The following is a 16,925-nucleotide window of genomic DNA, read 5'->3' on the forward strand; positions in this document are numbered from 1 at the left end:
AGCAGCTCCACAGAGCAGGTTTCTGCTGGGCAGAGTGGAGTTTGCTGGGGATGAAACTGCCGATATGGGGTCAACTCTCTGCTAAGTTCACTCCTGACCACCCATTTTCACATCAAAGCTTACGTGGAAACTATGCTTTGTATAAGGTTCTGAAAAGTTGATCTAAACTGAAATGTCGAGCCTTTCACCTGTCATAAGAAACAGGTTTGTAAAACTGTAGTCCCAAAATCTTCTTGGTTAAGCGATGTAGGAAAAACAGATGTATCTAAACGTTTTAGGATAAAAATCATCTCAATTTGCCACCTTGGATCATTGAGTACTGCAATCAAGTGCCAAATAGAGATTAATACTTACTTACATTTTAGTGATTTCCTGGTTTCAATAAATCCAATGTAACAAAACTGACAGATGCTCTTTTACCTACTCAAGTGATTCATGAAGGGCCTTAAACTGCAATGCTGCAACAAGATATACCATCTGTGCTGGAGTTAGTTTTTCACAAAAGAAAAAAGGAAAAAAGAACTGACTGGCCACTGAGTGGTGACAGCACACAATTTGCCCAATGCAAATTGAGGAGCTGCTGCCTTTACTTACAGATACTTAACTGCATTACTGGTACCGGTTACTGTTCTTTTATCCATTGTCTATTTAGTTATTCCACAACTTCCAAAAAGAAAGAATCATTGAAATTTTAAATAGAGCCAGGGTTTTTTTTTTTTTTTGCATGTCTCCATTTAAATTTATGTTAATTGGCATGCATTTTTAATGATAACATTAGCAGCGAATAATAAAAAGTCAGCGGGATCTACACATGGATAAATAACAACACACTAATGATAATTACATAAACCTCTGTGTAGTGACATGCGGGTCAGAAATTGAATTTGCACTCCTAAATTAAATCATCTATCAGGTTCCCACACAATCAGTAATAAATGTCTCTGATAGGATTTTTTCTCCAGCGTTCAGAATGTTCCTGTAGTTCTGTTAGTTATCACCTGACAGAAGGTTATTTTTCAAGACAAATATTGACATAGAATGGTATTCATTATCTAATGATTCAAGTTGGATATTAGGAAAAATTTATCCTCCAAAAGAGCGGTGAGGCAGTGGCACAGGCTGCCCAGGGAGATGGTGCAGTCACTGTCCTTGGAAGTGTTCAGTAATTGTGGAGATGTGGCAGTGAGGCACATAAGTTAGTGGGCATGGTGGAGAGGATGGTTGGACTCGGTGATCTTACCGGTCTTATTCAACCTTCATGATTCTGTGATTCTATGATACTCAATGAGAGCACTGATTGCAGAAGGCTGACAACATTTCAGTTTCCAAAAAATGTTCATTTCAAAAACTTAGAATATGTTATTTCTAATTTATAGTTAGGTATTCTGAAAGTCAACTAACTTTTTGATAAAAATTATCAATTTAAATACACTTGTTTATGGTCACATACTGGCATAACTAGCATATTGAAAAGGGAACTCATTTTAAATGTGTGCCTTTATCAGTGAATATTTAAAGGCTGAGGGAAGAATTTCTGATTAGCACATTATTGAAATCAGGCCAGATAGGGAATGTTTGAAGTCAATGGAAATGTTATTTTCAGAGAAAATGAGCATTTTCACTTGATTTTAGTTTACTTCTGTTGTAGTAGGATTTGTTCCTTCGTCATTGTTGAACAAGCTGACAAAGTATCTGAAAATTACCAAATTACCTAAAATCTGGAACAATTCTCCTAGAATCCTAAGTGTCTTGTGTTTCCAAACAGGACTTGATTCTTTGTACTGAGCATAATTCACAGCATTTGGGTAGCAGAGGAGTGTACAGTATCCTGCATGGGAGAAGGCAATGAGGTGCCCTGGGCAGCTCGGTCCACTCAGCACTGAAACTGGAAGTTCTTTGAGCATCCCATTGCCCACCAAAACTTCAGTACTGAAGCAGAACACGTTGCCTGTGTTAAAACTTACGTGAGAAAAAGGAGCAGCCGAAAGGAGCAGGAGACACGTGGGAAGACATTCTGGGAGAGATGCATTGAGGAGCCACAGGGAAGGAGATATTGTTGGGGCATGGCAGTGACTCAGGGGCACACCTGAGGGACTTTGCCATGAGCAAATCTCATTGGTGGAAGAAAAATTAAAAAAAGCAGTAAGTAAGGAGGAGAAGAAACCGTTAGGCACAGGACTTCAATTTCCTTAGCTGCCAGAGAATGAATAGAGAGGAACTCCCCAAATGTAAATCCAAAGGATAAAAGGTAATTTGAGGTTAAGATGAGGAGACTGGAGATTTTTGCCATAAAGAAAGAGGAAGGAAATTTGTTTACTTAAGTGTTTATTTTCTTATTTATATTCCTTTCCCACAATTACCTGAGTCAGAAAAAGGTGTAAATTGGCAGTGCAATAAATCAAGCAAAAGAAAAGCAGTCATGGCTGCTTTTCCCATCACAACTACAATTGTATGGTTGAAATAAAGAAGATCTTGTGAAATGTCAAATATGACTTTTAAATTTATGGTGATGGAGAATCCACCATAACTCTTGGCACTTCAGGAGCTCTTTATCATTTATCAATTTCCTGTCATTGTTAAAAATATAATTTTAAATTTCTCGATTTAGCTTCTGACCACTAGATTTTGTTACACCATCATCAAATAGCATAAGCTATCTGTGTACGTCACTTATTTAGCCACTTTTTATTTCAGTATTTAGATACCATGAGCTTTCAGTGTCTTTTATGTTCATATTTTCTAAATTTAAAATCATTCCACAGTTATTTGGTAATTTCTCACCAAGTTTTCATAGTTATTCATTAGTTACAGAAACCAGACTCAGTGAGTTTACGTAGCAGATGCACAAAAGCCAAAGAAAGACACAATATAATCTCTAAATTTCAATTCAAATCTAAACAAGACTTCTTACTGCCAACTAAAGAGTCACTAATTTGTTAAATTCAGTTTAGTACATGTGATGAGTACACATGGAAGAGTAATACATTTTTAATTCAGTTTTTGTACTTGCACATTTTACCTTGGACCAATATGTATTAAACTGACACAGTGCTATTCAGTTTTCATGGAGAAAAAGACAAACTCTTTCTTCCACAGTGCAGGTACACAAACAGTGGTAAAACTGTGATGTTCGTGACAGTCAAGTTATATTTTTGAGAGTACAGCGTGATTCTCAGAAAGAATAAGAAAAGTGCAGGGTTAATTATGTATCAAAGTGCAACATGCAATTAAAGTTGGGGAAATGTAGTCAGACAAATGTTTCAAAGAAAATGTGTAGAATTAGCATTTTCCTCCCAGAATAATCCATCCATTTTATTTCTTATTAAATGAGCTATATTGAGTATGTCTAGATCATGAATATAATGAAAAGAAATGCATAAAATCTAATTATCTAAAAAAAACACCTCTCAGCCTTCAGATAATACTTGACAAGTTCAGAATTCCATGAGAATTACTTTGGATTTTAAGAAGTTATTTTTGCCTTGAAATGTTAATTCCAAGTGTCTTGATAAATTAAAGAAGATCCTGTTAGATGATTAGCGTGGACCAATTAAAAAAAAGGTGGTTAACAAAATAAAAGTTTGCTTTGCATATTTGTGCCTCCACTTCAGTAATTTGCTAGAGCCCAGCTGCCTCTCCCATAGCAATGAGAAGGCATTAAATCAAGGAAGAAGAGTCCAAGGCCTTTGCCAGCACTTAAACATGGTCTTATTCGCTATTAAAATATTGCATTATCCTCCGCAGAGATTCTGGCCCATGCCAAGAAGCACCATTTCAGGAAATTCCTGAGGATGGTTCTCAAGTCAGAGCAGTTAGAGCCTAATTCCCTGGCAGCACCCATGCAGGCACCCAGTTTTGGAGCTATGAGACGTGCTCTGGCCTGTTCCAGTTATCCTCAGAATTCACAAGCATTCCCACACACAGTTAATTTGGAGGCTTAGATAGAGCCATCGTGGCTTCCTGGGTAGCAAGAAATGTTGAGCAAGGTCTGCTCCTCTACCAGGGTAATGTTTTCTAGTAGAAAAAAGGACTTTGTCTTGTAGATATGCTCTGTAACTAGGATGTAACTTACCCATACAACATACCTAAATGCATAAGTAATTAAAGAATAATATGAACAGTAGCACCCGTGTATACTTTCTTACAGTTGATGAACCCTTGTGCTGTCTATCAGAGATGCATTCCCTATTACTTCAGTGTGAATACGGTGAATCTATGCAGTGTTTAGTGGGAGGATGAAAATGATGTATGCTAATCACTGCAGGGGCATAAGCTAGCAGGCAGACAATTAGATAATAGTTTAAAAATATAAGAAAAGGCTATAATGTAAAAAATACAGTATTAATAAAACTCTATAATTCAGCGTAATGAACATACTTCTCTATGCCATTGATCTTCAGTGTAAGAAAATCCACATCTATAAAACCCACGTCTAATCATAACATTATGTGCCAACCAGCAGAAGGGATTTTGTTTGTTTGTTTCGTTTCTGAGACACAAACAGGCATGGTTCACTTTTTTAAATGTGTGATTAGTATTTATTTCCTCTGCAGTCCTGCATCTGCCAAAGTTGAGACTGGTCTTGCTTTCAGAATGATAGAGAATTTATTTCTTTTCTGCAAAAGACATTTCTTGGCAAAATGACAGGTGGCATTTCAGCATTGGTCTGGTAGAAGCAGCCACAGTGTTTGTTATGCTGTATTTTGGTGGGATGTTCAAGACTGGGGTCCTTCTGTATGCACATTTCAGTTCCAAATGAGTCCCAATCTAATCTAATAAAAAACCAGGACACAGCTATCTCCTGTGAGTTTCTCTAATTTTTTTGTTTGTTTGTTTTCTTCTTTGAATATTCAGTTGAATATTGCGTGTCCCAAACAACCAGTTCATGCACTGGCAATGCTTTTATAGGAAGTGGCCACAAATGATATATTAACATAAAAGAAAGTAACCTGTCGCTCCTAGACGAGGGACATTGTTCTTTAAAAAAATAAAATGAACATAACATTGGTCTAAAATCGTAGAGCTGTCCACAGGTACACCTTCACAATTTCAAACACTGAGGCAAATACCTAAAAGCTTTATAGCCATAGCAAATCAATCAACAAGTACTAAATTCTGCAGAACGTATAGCAAGGAATCAGAGGTAAAGTTGTTTCAAACTCACATTTTTGAACAATTTCTAAAATTGATTTGCTCTGCTTGTTTCTCCACTTTGTGCACTGCACAGACATTATGCTCATTTTTAATTTATAGTTTTACTTTACAGTTAGTTTTTCAGTTTGTTCTCTAATAATCAATACAGACTTTTTGGTGATTATTTTCAAGACTAGTGGTAGCTTTATGAAAACCTGCACTGTGTCAAAGTACTGTTTTCATCATACTATGTCCTTGTGATCTTAATGTCATAGTTCACCTGCTGCATATTATTCTTCTGAAAAATCTGGAAATGAATTTGATCTTTTAATGTATAGTATTTATTTATGATTGACTGATATTCTATTATTTATTTTAAAATGTCTTTACAGAGTGGGGTGGTCCAGAGAGCCAAAATTTTTGACCAAAAATTTTGAAGAAGCAGTGCCATTTTAGTGAAGAGAAGGAGTAAGGACAGGTAGAAAAACTTTTAGTAATGCTTTCCCCTCATGAGCACAGTACAAATATGACAGGTTGAAATCAGAAAGGCCAACCAAAGTTTGGTTCAATCAGCAAAAGATATTAAGAATAAAAAAAAATTCAGTCTTGAAATGCATAAGCATTAAGAGGGACATTAAGGTAGCACTTGGTCAGCTATTTAATGGAGAGGGAAAGCCATTTCTAAGAGGTTGATTGTAATCAGATAATTAACACAGTTTATATCAGAGACAAAAAAGCAGTATCTCAGCCTTGAGTAGGTTAGAGATTATCTGTCTGGGCTGTATGTTTTAAAAAGATGTGGGCATAATGAATTTCATCAGAGGCATTTGAAGGCATGTAGTCAGAGGTCCTTGAGGAATTATCATCCAGAACTTACAAAAATGCACAGAAGACTGGGGAGAGAAAGCATAACCACAACAACCAAGGTTTCAAAAGAGAGAAATGAAGGAGTGGAGGATCAAGCATCATCAGCTTGATTTCATTTTCTGGAAAGTTGCTAGCAAAAATTAGCATTAATAATTAATAAGCACCCCCAGAGATAAAAAAAAAACAACCAGAAGCAGTAAATATGAATTCAATAACCTGTGTCAAACCAGTCCATCTTTCTTCCATGACAGAGAACAGGGCTGTGGACTGAGAAGCAGCAGGCTGTCACATCTCAATTTCAGTAAAGCTTTTAGCGCTACTTCCAGGACATCTTCATAAGTAATCTGATTTTTAAAAAAAGCTGTTAGTTAATCAAAAACGGGTGGAAAATCATTCTCACAGAGTCATAATGGCAACCACACTGGAGTTAGTTCTGGTGTGGCTCTAGTTCCTTCCAGCATTTTCCTTAATGAGATGGATGATAGAGCAGCAAGTGCCCAACAGGAGAATGGACTTCACGACCTCCTGGACATGAATTATCCTATGATACTATGCTTCTTCTGACTTTGCAGACAATACGTACCCAGGTAGTTTGTTGGTGGATGAGATCAGACTTGAAGATGATCTGGATAAATTCAAGTTATGATTTAAAAGCTTAGGATAGTACAGAGTGGTGATAAATATTTTACACTTAGAAATTGTTGTTCAAATATAGGGTGGGGAAGATGTAAGTAGAAGCAGCTTTACTGGGAAGCATTCAGGAATTATTGGGACCAACCCAGGTCTCCATCAAATAGGATGTGGACAAACCAAGCACACTGATCTGGGACACAGAGCACAAACTCAGCCTATATTTTAGCATGCAAAATGCTCCTACCACTCTGTTCAGCTTTGGCTGTGATAAGGCATTCACTCTTGGGAACTGAACAGCAAAGAGGATTTGAACTAACTGGAGAGAGTCCACAAAAGATGAATGAAAAAGATAAAAAGGTTGGAAAACATGACCTATAAAGAAAGGCTGAATATTAGGATTGTTTAGCTTAAACAATGGGAAACTGAAAGAGGCAAATTAACAGCCTAACTATCTAATAGACGGCTGGGAAGAGTACAGGAAAAAGTTATTTTCAATGTCTGTGAAGCATAGATAAGACTGAAGGTACTTAAACTGTAGTGAGGAAGATTTGGGTTAAATATTAGGATAAGCTTTCTAATTGTAAGAACACTGAAGCACTGAAACAAATTGTCTCTGTGACTGAGGCCCTCAGGAGTTAGCTGGGGACACCACAGCGAGCAACCATTTCAGCTTGTTGGAGGACAGAAGGGACAAGCTGGCCTTCAGATTTCTGGTCATCTTGCTTTGTGATTCTGTAATACACAAATAAAATCGTCGTTCTTTCTGTAGCATCAGAAAACACACAAATATTTGATCCTTATTCAAACATTCTTCATGTCCCTGTTCCCAGTGCATTACCCTCCTTTGGTAGATTTTAGATACAATCAGCTTTTTCACCATCTCAATTCAGCAACAATCATTGGATGCCAGAGAGAACAGCCCATTTGGGCTGATGCTTCACTCAACTTTCTCTCGCTATTCCTCCAAAGGGTCATTTCATTTTCCATCTAAGTCTCTATAAATCCTTCCCGATTAAATATTCAAGTACCATTGGCACTGGTATATAGATCAGTCCTCTTTAATGTCACCTGCACACAATATAAAGATCGTAAAGATCTTTATATTATTTCTTCAAAATACAGAGGATGCAGAACGGAGAAGGCCTGTATCTCGCAATCAGTAGTACTCCATAAAGTCCCTTGGATCACATGGGCATCTTCATTGCCCTTTCATTTAATTTTAAAGGGACAAAAAAGACAAATGCATATATTCCCCCCTAGGCTTCACTGTGTTCTAGATAGCATGAAATCCTTAACAGAAGAAATATGTGACAGTGAATGTGTTTGTAGGCTACTTTTTGAACTGCCTTACACAACTAAGAGCATAAATCTGACTTATCCAGCAGTGTTAGGGATGTCTGGAAACAAGGAATCTCAGGAAACCCTGACATTGCTGGTTTAGGAAACTGAAACAAAGATACTTATTTTGAAAAAAACACTGAGCATGCAGTAACTTCTTAATTTTCTAACCAGAAACTATAAAATTCCATCAGCTGTTATTAAGTACTTAGCTGTCAAGTTTTATAATGTCAGGTTTCATAATATCAGCTGGCTGCGCATCTGTTTTTCCTTAAATACGTAAATTTCTCTCTCAGCTTAGAGCTACAAAAGATGTTCTTAATATTCAAAATTCTGCACAGATGTTGAAAAGCTAAAACAACAGGAAGGATCACTTCCAAATGCATCACTGAACTTTTTTCACTTTCTATATGCTGACCACTTTCTTACCTGTGATTATTCTCAGCAGCAGGCTATCTCGGTTGGCTGTGCTCTCATGGCGCTCTCAGGACATTTATTTGGACTTGTTGAGCTGTAAACACTCACTTCTGAACAGAATCCAGGACAAATGGTCTACACTGGCTACTACAGGCCAGCTGCTGCTCATGGACATTAAGAAAGAGGAAGCTTGGATTTATTCCTCAGTAACCTAAAAGAAGGCAAGGAACGTATATTAGGATTATTGTATTTTTGCAGGTAATTTTTATCTTTTTTCTATTCCCCAAGGACTCTGCACCATGCACAAGTAAACAAGAGGATGGTGCATACAATTTTTCCACCTTCCCCCAGATCTGCCCCTTGAAATGCCAGAAAGGAACCCATTTGTTACTAAGGTTCTGTGTGATGGATGCTGGGCTGAGAGTTCATTAGGAAGGGGCATGAAAAGTGATTTGCAGGGTGAATCTGAGCAGCTACAAAAGACTCAGAAACAAATATCTGTTCACAGCAAAGCCACATATTTGCTTAATAAAATATCTCCTTCATATACATATCAGTGGGCATTTATTTACACAACATGGCAAGATTTCATCTTTATGCAAGTAGGTTATCTAATCTATTCAGCTTGTTTTCCCATATGTTTTTCTACCATGTGGGATCCTAAACTGTCCTCTCTGCCATTGGTACATGCATAGGATGCTCAGAGGCACTGGAAAAAGAGAAACAGGACTATGAAGGTTGACCTATGCTCTGAGATCCCACAACTAACAGCACGGAACAAAAAGGCTTTGTACATCATAACTTATACAGGGTGCCACTTATTTCCAAAAAGCACGATCCAGGCATTTTTCCCCATGGTCATGTGAATAAATTCCTGGCTTCCTCACTACCTGTGAACCAGCAGACGCCTCCCAGTGGCGTGAAATTTCCCTTCTAAAAAGTCAATGGCTGTCATTTCAGTGAGATGCAAGAAACTCCCCTCATTAGTGCCTGCTATGGAGAGTACCAGGTGTCTAAATTAGTTTAGCAAACGTTGCTTTATTTCTTTTTCTAGCCCAATTTCCTTAGAATCAGCCATGCTAATAACACACTCTATCTCCACAAGCAGGTGTCAGTGCTTCCCAGTGCCCATGACTTCATTCACCTCTCTTATGGTGTAAAGCTGTTTCCAATGCCGGTACCAAATGCATTGCTCTTTTGGTGTTGTTCAGCCATTAGCTGTGATCTGACACAGGCCAGGTCTGATAGCAGCACCCCCTCTGTACACCCAGCAGTGATAAAACCTTCCCAGCTGTTTGTGATGTGCCGCAATGCCCAGAACTGCCTGGCTGTCTCCCTTCATCTGTGAGCGGCAAAGCAAAGAGTGAGAATACAAAGTGCCTTGGCTCTGACCCGGGGAAGAATTACTTCCAGTGTATCAGTACTTCGCTTTCATAGACTGCAGAACTTGGACAGAGCTTGCAAAGGCAGGTGCCAAAGCTCCCACGTGCAGGAAAAGGAAAGGCTGATGTGAGCTTCAGGGCATTGTTTTGCTGAGCAAAGTCCCAGGGGTGGGACGGGGAAAAAGGGCCTGTTTACACTTACAGCTCTACGCTGAAGAAAGACACAGAAAACCATGGCCAGTATTCCTGTGCCGAGGGACAGAAAAACTAGAGAATGGCACCTTTTATTATTTTTATCTTTTCCTAAGAGCTATCAGTGAGCTTTCTCCTGATGCCATCTGCTGGCTGAACTGATGTGGTCTGGCTGGGTTGACCTAACGAGAGCACCTGTACCAGAAAAGAACTGCAGGGCTTAACCTGCTGTTACTCATCAGGTCCTCAGCAAACACCACAGAAAAGCCAAACACAGGTGTTGTAGGATAAAAGAAAATGTTCAGAAATACCTGGCAGATTTAAAAAAAGAAGGAAAAGTAAATATTTAACTATAGCAGATTTGAGAAGTTGATTTGTATTCGACTTGCTCAGATGAAAACTTGTAAAAAGAAATCAGATTGAAAAGTTGTCACTGTCAGAAGCAGAGCTAGTAACTGATTTTGCACAGCTTGATACAAAGGCAAATATCCAAGCGGAATTAAAGGAGCCGAATTATCTGAGTGGCAGTCCCAGGTGAAGGAGGTTGCCGCATGGGCATTGGATATTTAAGGGGAAAAAAAAAAAAAGACTCGAAACTACAGACGGTGGCACTGTCTTCATTCTGCATTTGTACAAATTTTGTCAAAAAGGGCTGCTGATTCCTACTAGCAAGACAGACATTCACTATCAGAATTTAAACAATAATGCAGGAGGCTGCACAAAAGGTGATTGGCCCAAGCATTTCTGTGGAGGCATAGGAAAATGTTATTTATCACCTATAATCTAACACTTTCACCTTAACCAACAATGTTCAAAGCTGTTTTTGTGGGGTAAAATGTTGAAAACGATATACATATTTATCTATGAGTATATAACCCTAACCCTACATAGGGTTAATGTTATATATACATACATATATATGTTAGGCTATATACCATAGGTTAGGGTTATATACTAGGTTATGTATATACTCACATATATATGTGTAGTTAAAGGCCTGTAGTGCCTAAAAGGGGACCAGCCTAAACTACATATGTAGGGTTAGGGTTATATATACACATACATATAGATATATACTTATGCAATGACTACCCAATTTCTCTATTTCCACTACATGCCAATAACATTCCAATAATACGCCAGACTTCAAAGGATAACTGCTTTGAGAGGTACAGTTTGGGCTGGCCCCCTTACAGGCACTACAGACCTTTAACTTCTGCTGTGAGGATGAGCAATGACAGAGGTGCACATCTGAATGCAGAGTTGTTAGGACCATTCTGGACGGGGTTGCAGATGGAGGGGAAACACTCAGATACACCAGGCATTAACTCTCCAAAGCATGATGATTACTTTCATCCACAAACTGTTCTACTTACAACAACTTAATACATAACACCTAGTTTATTTTACTAATATAAGATGGTAATGCTTGAGTTACATCAGATGCCGTTCAGATTAATTCTTACATCACTGTCACTTACAGATCCTTTCCAGAGGACTGGTTTCTCTCCCATTTCTCTTTCACTGACCTATATGTACATACAGTGGATGTGCACAAGCAGGATCTCCTGCAAAAGGCACTGAATGGAAAATAAATAAACAAATGGCAAACGTTATTTTATCTCTTTATTTTTTTTTTTCCAGAATAGTTTAATATTGAAGCTCAAGTTGTTATTTTCAAGGGACAGAAAAGGGGAAAAGGAAAGGGAGAAGAGAGAAGGTATGAAGACAAATTATTTTATTTAATTTATGGTTTTGTGAGCGGTCACTTTTGGAGGCAACAAAATGTTTTCTTAAAAAAACAAAACAAAACAAAAAACAAAACCAGCACCATTAAAGAAAGCACGATCCCTGAATTCTAAACAAAACACTGTCTTGAAACAAAAAAACTGCCAAGATGCTTGTTTCCCCCAGCTGGGTTGGGCTGGGTAACACAGCGACGCATAACAGCATTGAACTGTAGCAATCCTGCTGAATTCAACTACACCTCCTTCGGAAGATTCAGAGAACCATTTTCCAACCTTGTCCCATGGGAATAATATTTTCTTTGGTAGAGGACTGAAGGAGTGTATTTACATCACTGAACGTGGATAGAAAAATATCTACGCATGGCGCACGGTAGGGATCTCCCCACTCAACCTGTATTTCTCATGCATGTGGAGTATGAGTGGATTTCACATTGCTGTTATACTGTAGGAGTAATACTGCCCTATGAAGGCATAGAATGGCTAATGTCAAACAGATGTAAACATTCAGAATACTGACAAAAAAAAAACAGGAAAAAAAAAAAAAGCCAACAAAAAACATACATACAAAAAACCCTGTACTGAAAATGTGGATTGTGTTAAGTTTCCATAAAGCAGAAAAAATATTTTACAGCAGTACAAGAGAATGATGGCAACAAAGTAAAGCACTTTTCTTGTAACATTCATGAACAGTACAAATACAACAAAGTTATTCTACTGACTAAATTATTCTTTAACTATCAAATATAGTACAAAGCGAAATATTATGTGCTATAAAAGAAGCAGCTCCTTAAATTAGACTAAAAAAACGCTTTTTGTTGTTGTTGGTTTTACAGTGACAAAGCATGATGACCGAAGACAACAGGATTTCATAGACTTGGAAACACTTGGCTACTTGGGTCCATGACAGAGCCACCGAATGTCCCGCAGAGCCCAGAGGACGCCTGGCCGTGCTGTGCCAGGAGGCTGGGGAAGTCATTCAGTGCTCAGAGCAGGGCCCCTCACATGCGGCAGCTACAACGATCCCTTTTGGTGGCATTTCTCAGCTCGTGTTTATCCCGGTACTTCACCACACCTTGGAGAAACTGCTCAACCAGAGGCTACAATAACTATTCTGAAATTGTGCGTGTGTTCATAAGGGGAAGGGGGTGCAGCATAAGGTAATTTTACTTCAGAAATTGCATTATAAAGCACCATATGCACCAGCTTAAAAGCCGGGCAAGGAATTGCAGGGCCCTGAAAAACCATCTGCACGTTCCATAGCTTACCCTGACAACATGCACCGCCCTCAAGAAGAAAGTCTATAGTACAGAGAATACACCTTTTGCTTTATGGCTCAACCTTGATTTTTGTCTTTTAAACATTGTTTCATGTACTAGACCTCAGCAGGTAAATAAAACGCAAACAGGGAGCATCCAGTTTACCATTTCCTTTTTTTTTTTTTTTTCCTTTTTTTCTTTTTTATGTTATTTCAAAGGGAATTTCTTCTTGGAAAACTAGTTCAGAACAGGAACACGCATATACACACACTGCAAATGCCCTAATGTTATCTGCATAACTCGCAGGTATGCAATTAACAAAAACAAAGAGGGAGGAAAGAAAAAAGGAGTGTTTCTCCCTTTCACCCAAAAGTGCTGCTTCAGGGGTAGGAGTGGGAGTTAGGAGAGGGGAACAAATTTGGAGATTTACAAAAAAAAAAAGAAGTAAATAATATGTGCTGGACATTGGAACACGTATGTACACACAAACACAGAGCAGTGTGTTCTCAAGCAATTCTTTCACCACTTTTCAGTGCATAAACTATTAACACCCAATGGTGCAAACTGCACAGTCATAAGAAAACAGAATGACATTGGGTGTGAAGCCCAAAAGAAAAGGAGTCATTCAAAATTAACTTCTAAAGGTGATTGTGTTCTGCTTTAGGACCATAGGTCACTCTTCCCCAAGCATTTGTGTGATATGAGAATGCAAGAAAGATTTTCAGTCCTACTAAGTGGGTTCCCATATCACTGCAGTTGCTTTTGAATATTTCAGTAACCTAAAACTATTTTCTGTAACAACACTTCACAACTGTTGTTAACTAATTGGTCAAATTTATTCCTGGTGCAATTTCAGTGACTCGTGAATGAAAGAAATGGAACTGCACTATGGAAGAGTTTGGTCAGTGGTGTAATACAACATAGCACCATTTAGTCTAATGCCACTTTAAATAACATTTTATCATGACCTCACACATGCAAGTTGCAATCCTGATACAAATATGTCAATCTGACATGAATGAGTTACCTACCACATTAGTCACACTCTTATCCTTTGAACAAAGTAAAACTATTTTTGTGGCTGGAATTTATTTCTGTATGATGTTAGTCAATACAAGAAGTATTTCAAGATGCAAGTACAAACAAATATTGACTTATGTGCTGTGGACAGGAAAACCTGAGCTAGAAATAAGGATTCCCAGCAGGCTAATATAAACACAGGTTATAAGAAGTCTAAGACTGGTCGCTCTCTTCATTTTAAATAGAAGCATCCTACCTATACCAAGTATAAATACAATGCAATACAATTCCAATACAAAGGCTCCTCAAATATGAACTTGATATGCATGAACTGACTACACTCATGCTTACCCATGAGTATTTTCCAGTTGCTATTTTTCCAGCAGCATACCACTGAGTGCAAATTTTCACAGATTACTTCTAGGTTTTTGCTTGGCTGGCATATTGTCTTACGAGGAGACGTGAAAGTGCTGAGAAGCCGTTTCTTAACTCTCATTTCATATTAAGGAGCACTTTTGTATAGAAAAAATATATTATTGTATCAGCAACAAATTTGTTAGTGTAATTATAAATGGCCTTTGTATCACACAGTGTCAAAAATAATATTGATATGTTGCTAATTACAATAAAAGAGAACATCAAGGTGCACCATAGAGCTTCCTATGACAGGAATGTATGCTGTAGATATTCCAGCTCAATGTTAAGACAACAAACGGCATTTATCATGTTTGCAAAAATGGTCCCACAAGGAAATAAATGTGATTCCTCCATTCAGTAGGACCTCACTAATACCAGCGTCACGGAGACCCGTTACAGCTTACTAGTAAGTGTGTAAACACAGATTGAATTTAAAAAGTACTGTGTAAAATATAGTATGCTGTTTCCTAAAATCATTAATTTCCTAAATTCATTCACATTAATATTAATTCACAATATTTCAGAATGCCACAGTAACTGCAGCATTATATACTGAAGTAATGCTGAGATCTAAACAGTATTACACCTGACGCACACTTATTACACTCTTATTACATTGCTCTGAGAACTGTGAAAAGAAAACCAGTTTTCTTGAGCAGATTGGAAGGCCTTTGGATTAATGAGGTGCTACTGTAATGGTAAAAATAACATTTCTCTCTGATGCTCACATTTGGGCAGACCCAATCATGTATTAACAGATGGATGATTTGCACTCTACATTCTGTGTTCTTGAAGTGGGTGTTAAAAAAAACAGGAATTTTCATCTCCCCAGCAACTGCACGTGCTTTATCCCTTTATAATATTTTCCTTTTAGGTGTGTAGGGCCCCCAAATTATTGTTTCTCTTATCTGCTGTAATGGTGGCTCACACATATGGAATGCAACTATAGTCCTAAATTTAAATACAGTACTGGATAAATACTGAAGATCACTTTAAAGATGCAGTATCCCTTTAAAAAATGCCTTTTCACTTTCAAATTTCTAAAATGTAGAGTAAGAGGTCTACATTTCTTCCAAGGGGGGAAAAAAAAAAGAAGAAAAAGTAGTGCTTAAGAATGATTTTAAGTGACAAAATTCAGATGTTATTTTGAGTAACTCACATAAAAGGAAAAATAACAGATAATCTAGTATTCAATCAATACACAATTAGAATATTTCCTTATTAATTCATCATAAAAATGCATTGATTTTAGACCACAGGACGGCTAAAATATCCAGAACCTATTACATACGTCTGACCCTATATACATTTGGGGCTGACGAACCAAGTGGACAGATTAGAGACAAATACAAAGAATATTTGAGGAAACAGAAAAAGAGGCTTCTAATCCCCAGTAGAAAAGTTACTTTCTCAAGACTCTACTGAAGGCAACGTGATTCCAGTGCTGGTCTCACTAACCCATCACTAATACGAGTCTTTCCCAAGGAATCAAGGAGAAGAGATGATAAGTACGATTTCAGTTCCATAATCTCCAGCAGGCACGTGAGGAAACTCTTCTAATGATCTAAATTCCTCATTTTTTGCTAAGTGAGGTGACTATATTTTAGGTCTAGACAGTACAAGTTTAAAAAAAACAATTCAATTAGCAGAAAAACTGCAAAGTAACTGAGAGGCTACCATGACCAATGTGCACACCTTGCCCACATGATGGGCAGTTGGCATGCAGTGTGCAGTTCTGCATAGTACTCCATTTCTCGTAGAGTTAATTTTCCACTGATCTTTAACCGGTAGCTTCTATCAACAATCAAAAAAGTGGGGGAAAATGTGCTGCACTTTGTGCAAATAAATAGGAGCTAGGAATGCCATGCAATAATGCCTTTTTTTTTTTTTTTTTTTAAATTTTTTTATAACATAGCATGAATGCTCATAGAAGCTTTGGTGGCAAAGCTCTCAGATTTTTTAAACTAGTCCTACAGGTTTCCTCTTCTTTCCTGCAAATGGCACTTAGGCCAGAATAATTGAATTCTGAAAGCACCAAGAGGGGGAAAAAAAATAACAAAAATAAACAGCCAAACAACTAATTGCAAACTGTTAATGGCCTAAACTGTTCCATCCCTCCATTCCTCTGCCCTATTCTCCCGCGTTGACAAGGGATACTGCATCTTTGACCCAGTCTCTACCGTACAACCAGGCAAGCTACACACAGTTTGGAAGGCCCTATGCAGTCATCATGACAGAAGGCGCCACAGCCTTTGCACACGATCATGGCTTTCAGCCTGCAAGAGCATTTCAGTTCCAGTTCATCGGCATTGCTACTGTCAGAAAATTTCTGAACCGGCATCTGCACATTCTGGTTAGACAGGCCCGTGGCAGCGTTCGAGCCACTTCCTAACATCCCAATCGATTTCTCAATTGCAGATGCTGCCCTTTTGAAGCTTGTGCTACCGAAGTGTATTGTTGGATAACTTCCACAGAGCTGCTGCTGCTGCTGCTGCTGCTGCTGCTGCTGCTGCTGCTGCTGC

At 38.1% G+C, this 16,925-nt stretch overlaps 1 protein-coding gene across 1 annotated transcript in view; it reads right to left on the reverse strand.

Moving 5' to 3' along the window:
- Positions 1-11,590: 11,590 nt before the first annotated feature.
- ASXL3 (ASXL transcriptional regulator 3) overlaps positions 11,591-16,925 on the reverse strand; it is a 105,081-nt gene continuing 99,746 nt past the window's right edge. Inside the window, exon 15 of the mRNA XM_042835876.1 lies at positions 11,591-16,910. Within this exon, the coding sequence (XP_042691810.1) occupies positions 16,580-16,910 (331 nt within the window). The 3' untranslated portion in view covers positions 11,591-16,579. The remainder of the gene's footprint in view (positions 16,911-16,925) is intronic.

This window comes from Centrocercus urophasianus, unplaced genomic scaffold (genome assembly GCF_019232065.1).
Source record: "Centrocercus urophasianus isolate 14NV4802_14NV808 unplaced genomic scaffold, USGS_Curo_1.0 seq_11, whole genome shotgun sequence".
NCBI lineage: Eukaryota > Metazoa > Chordata > Aves > Galliformes > Phasianidae > Centrocercus > Centrocercus urophasianus.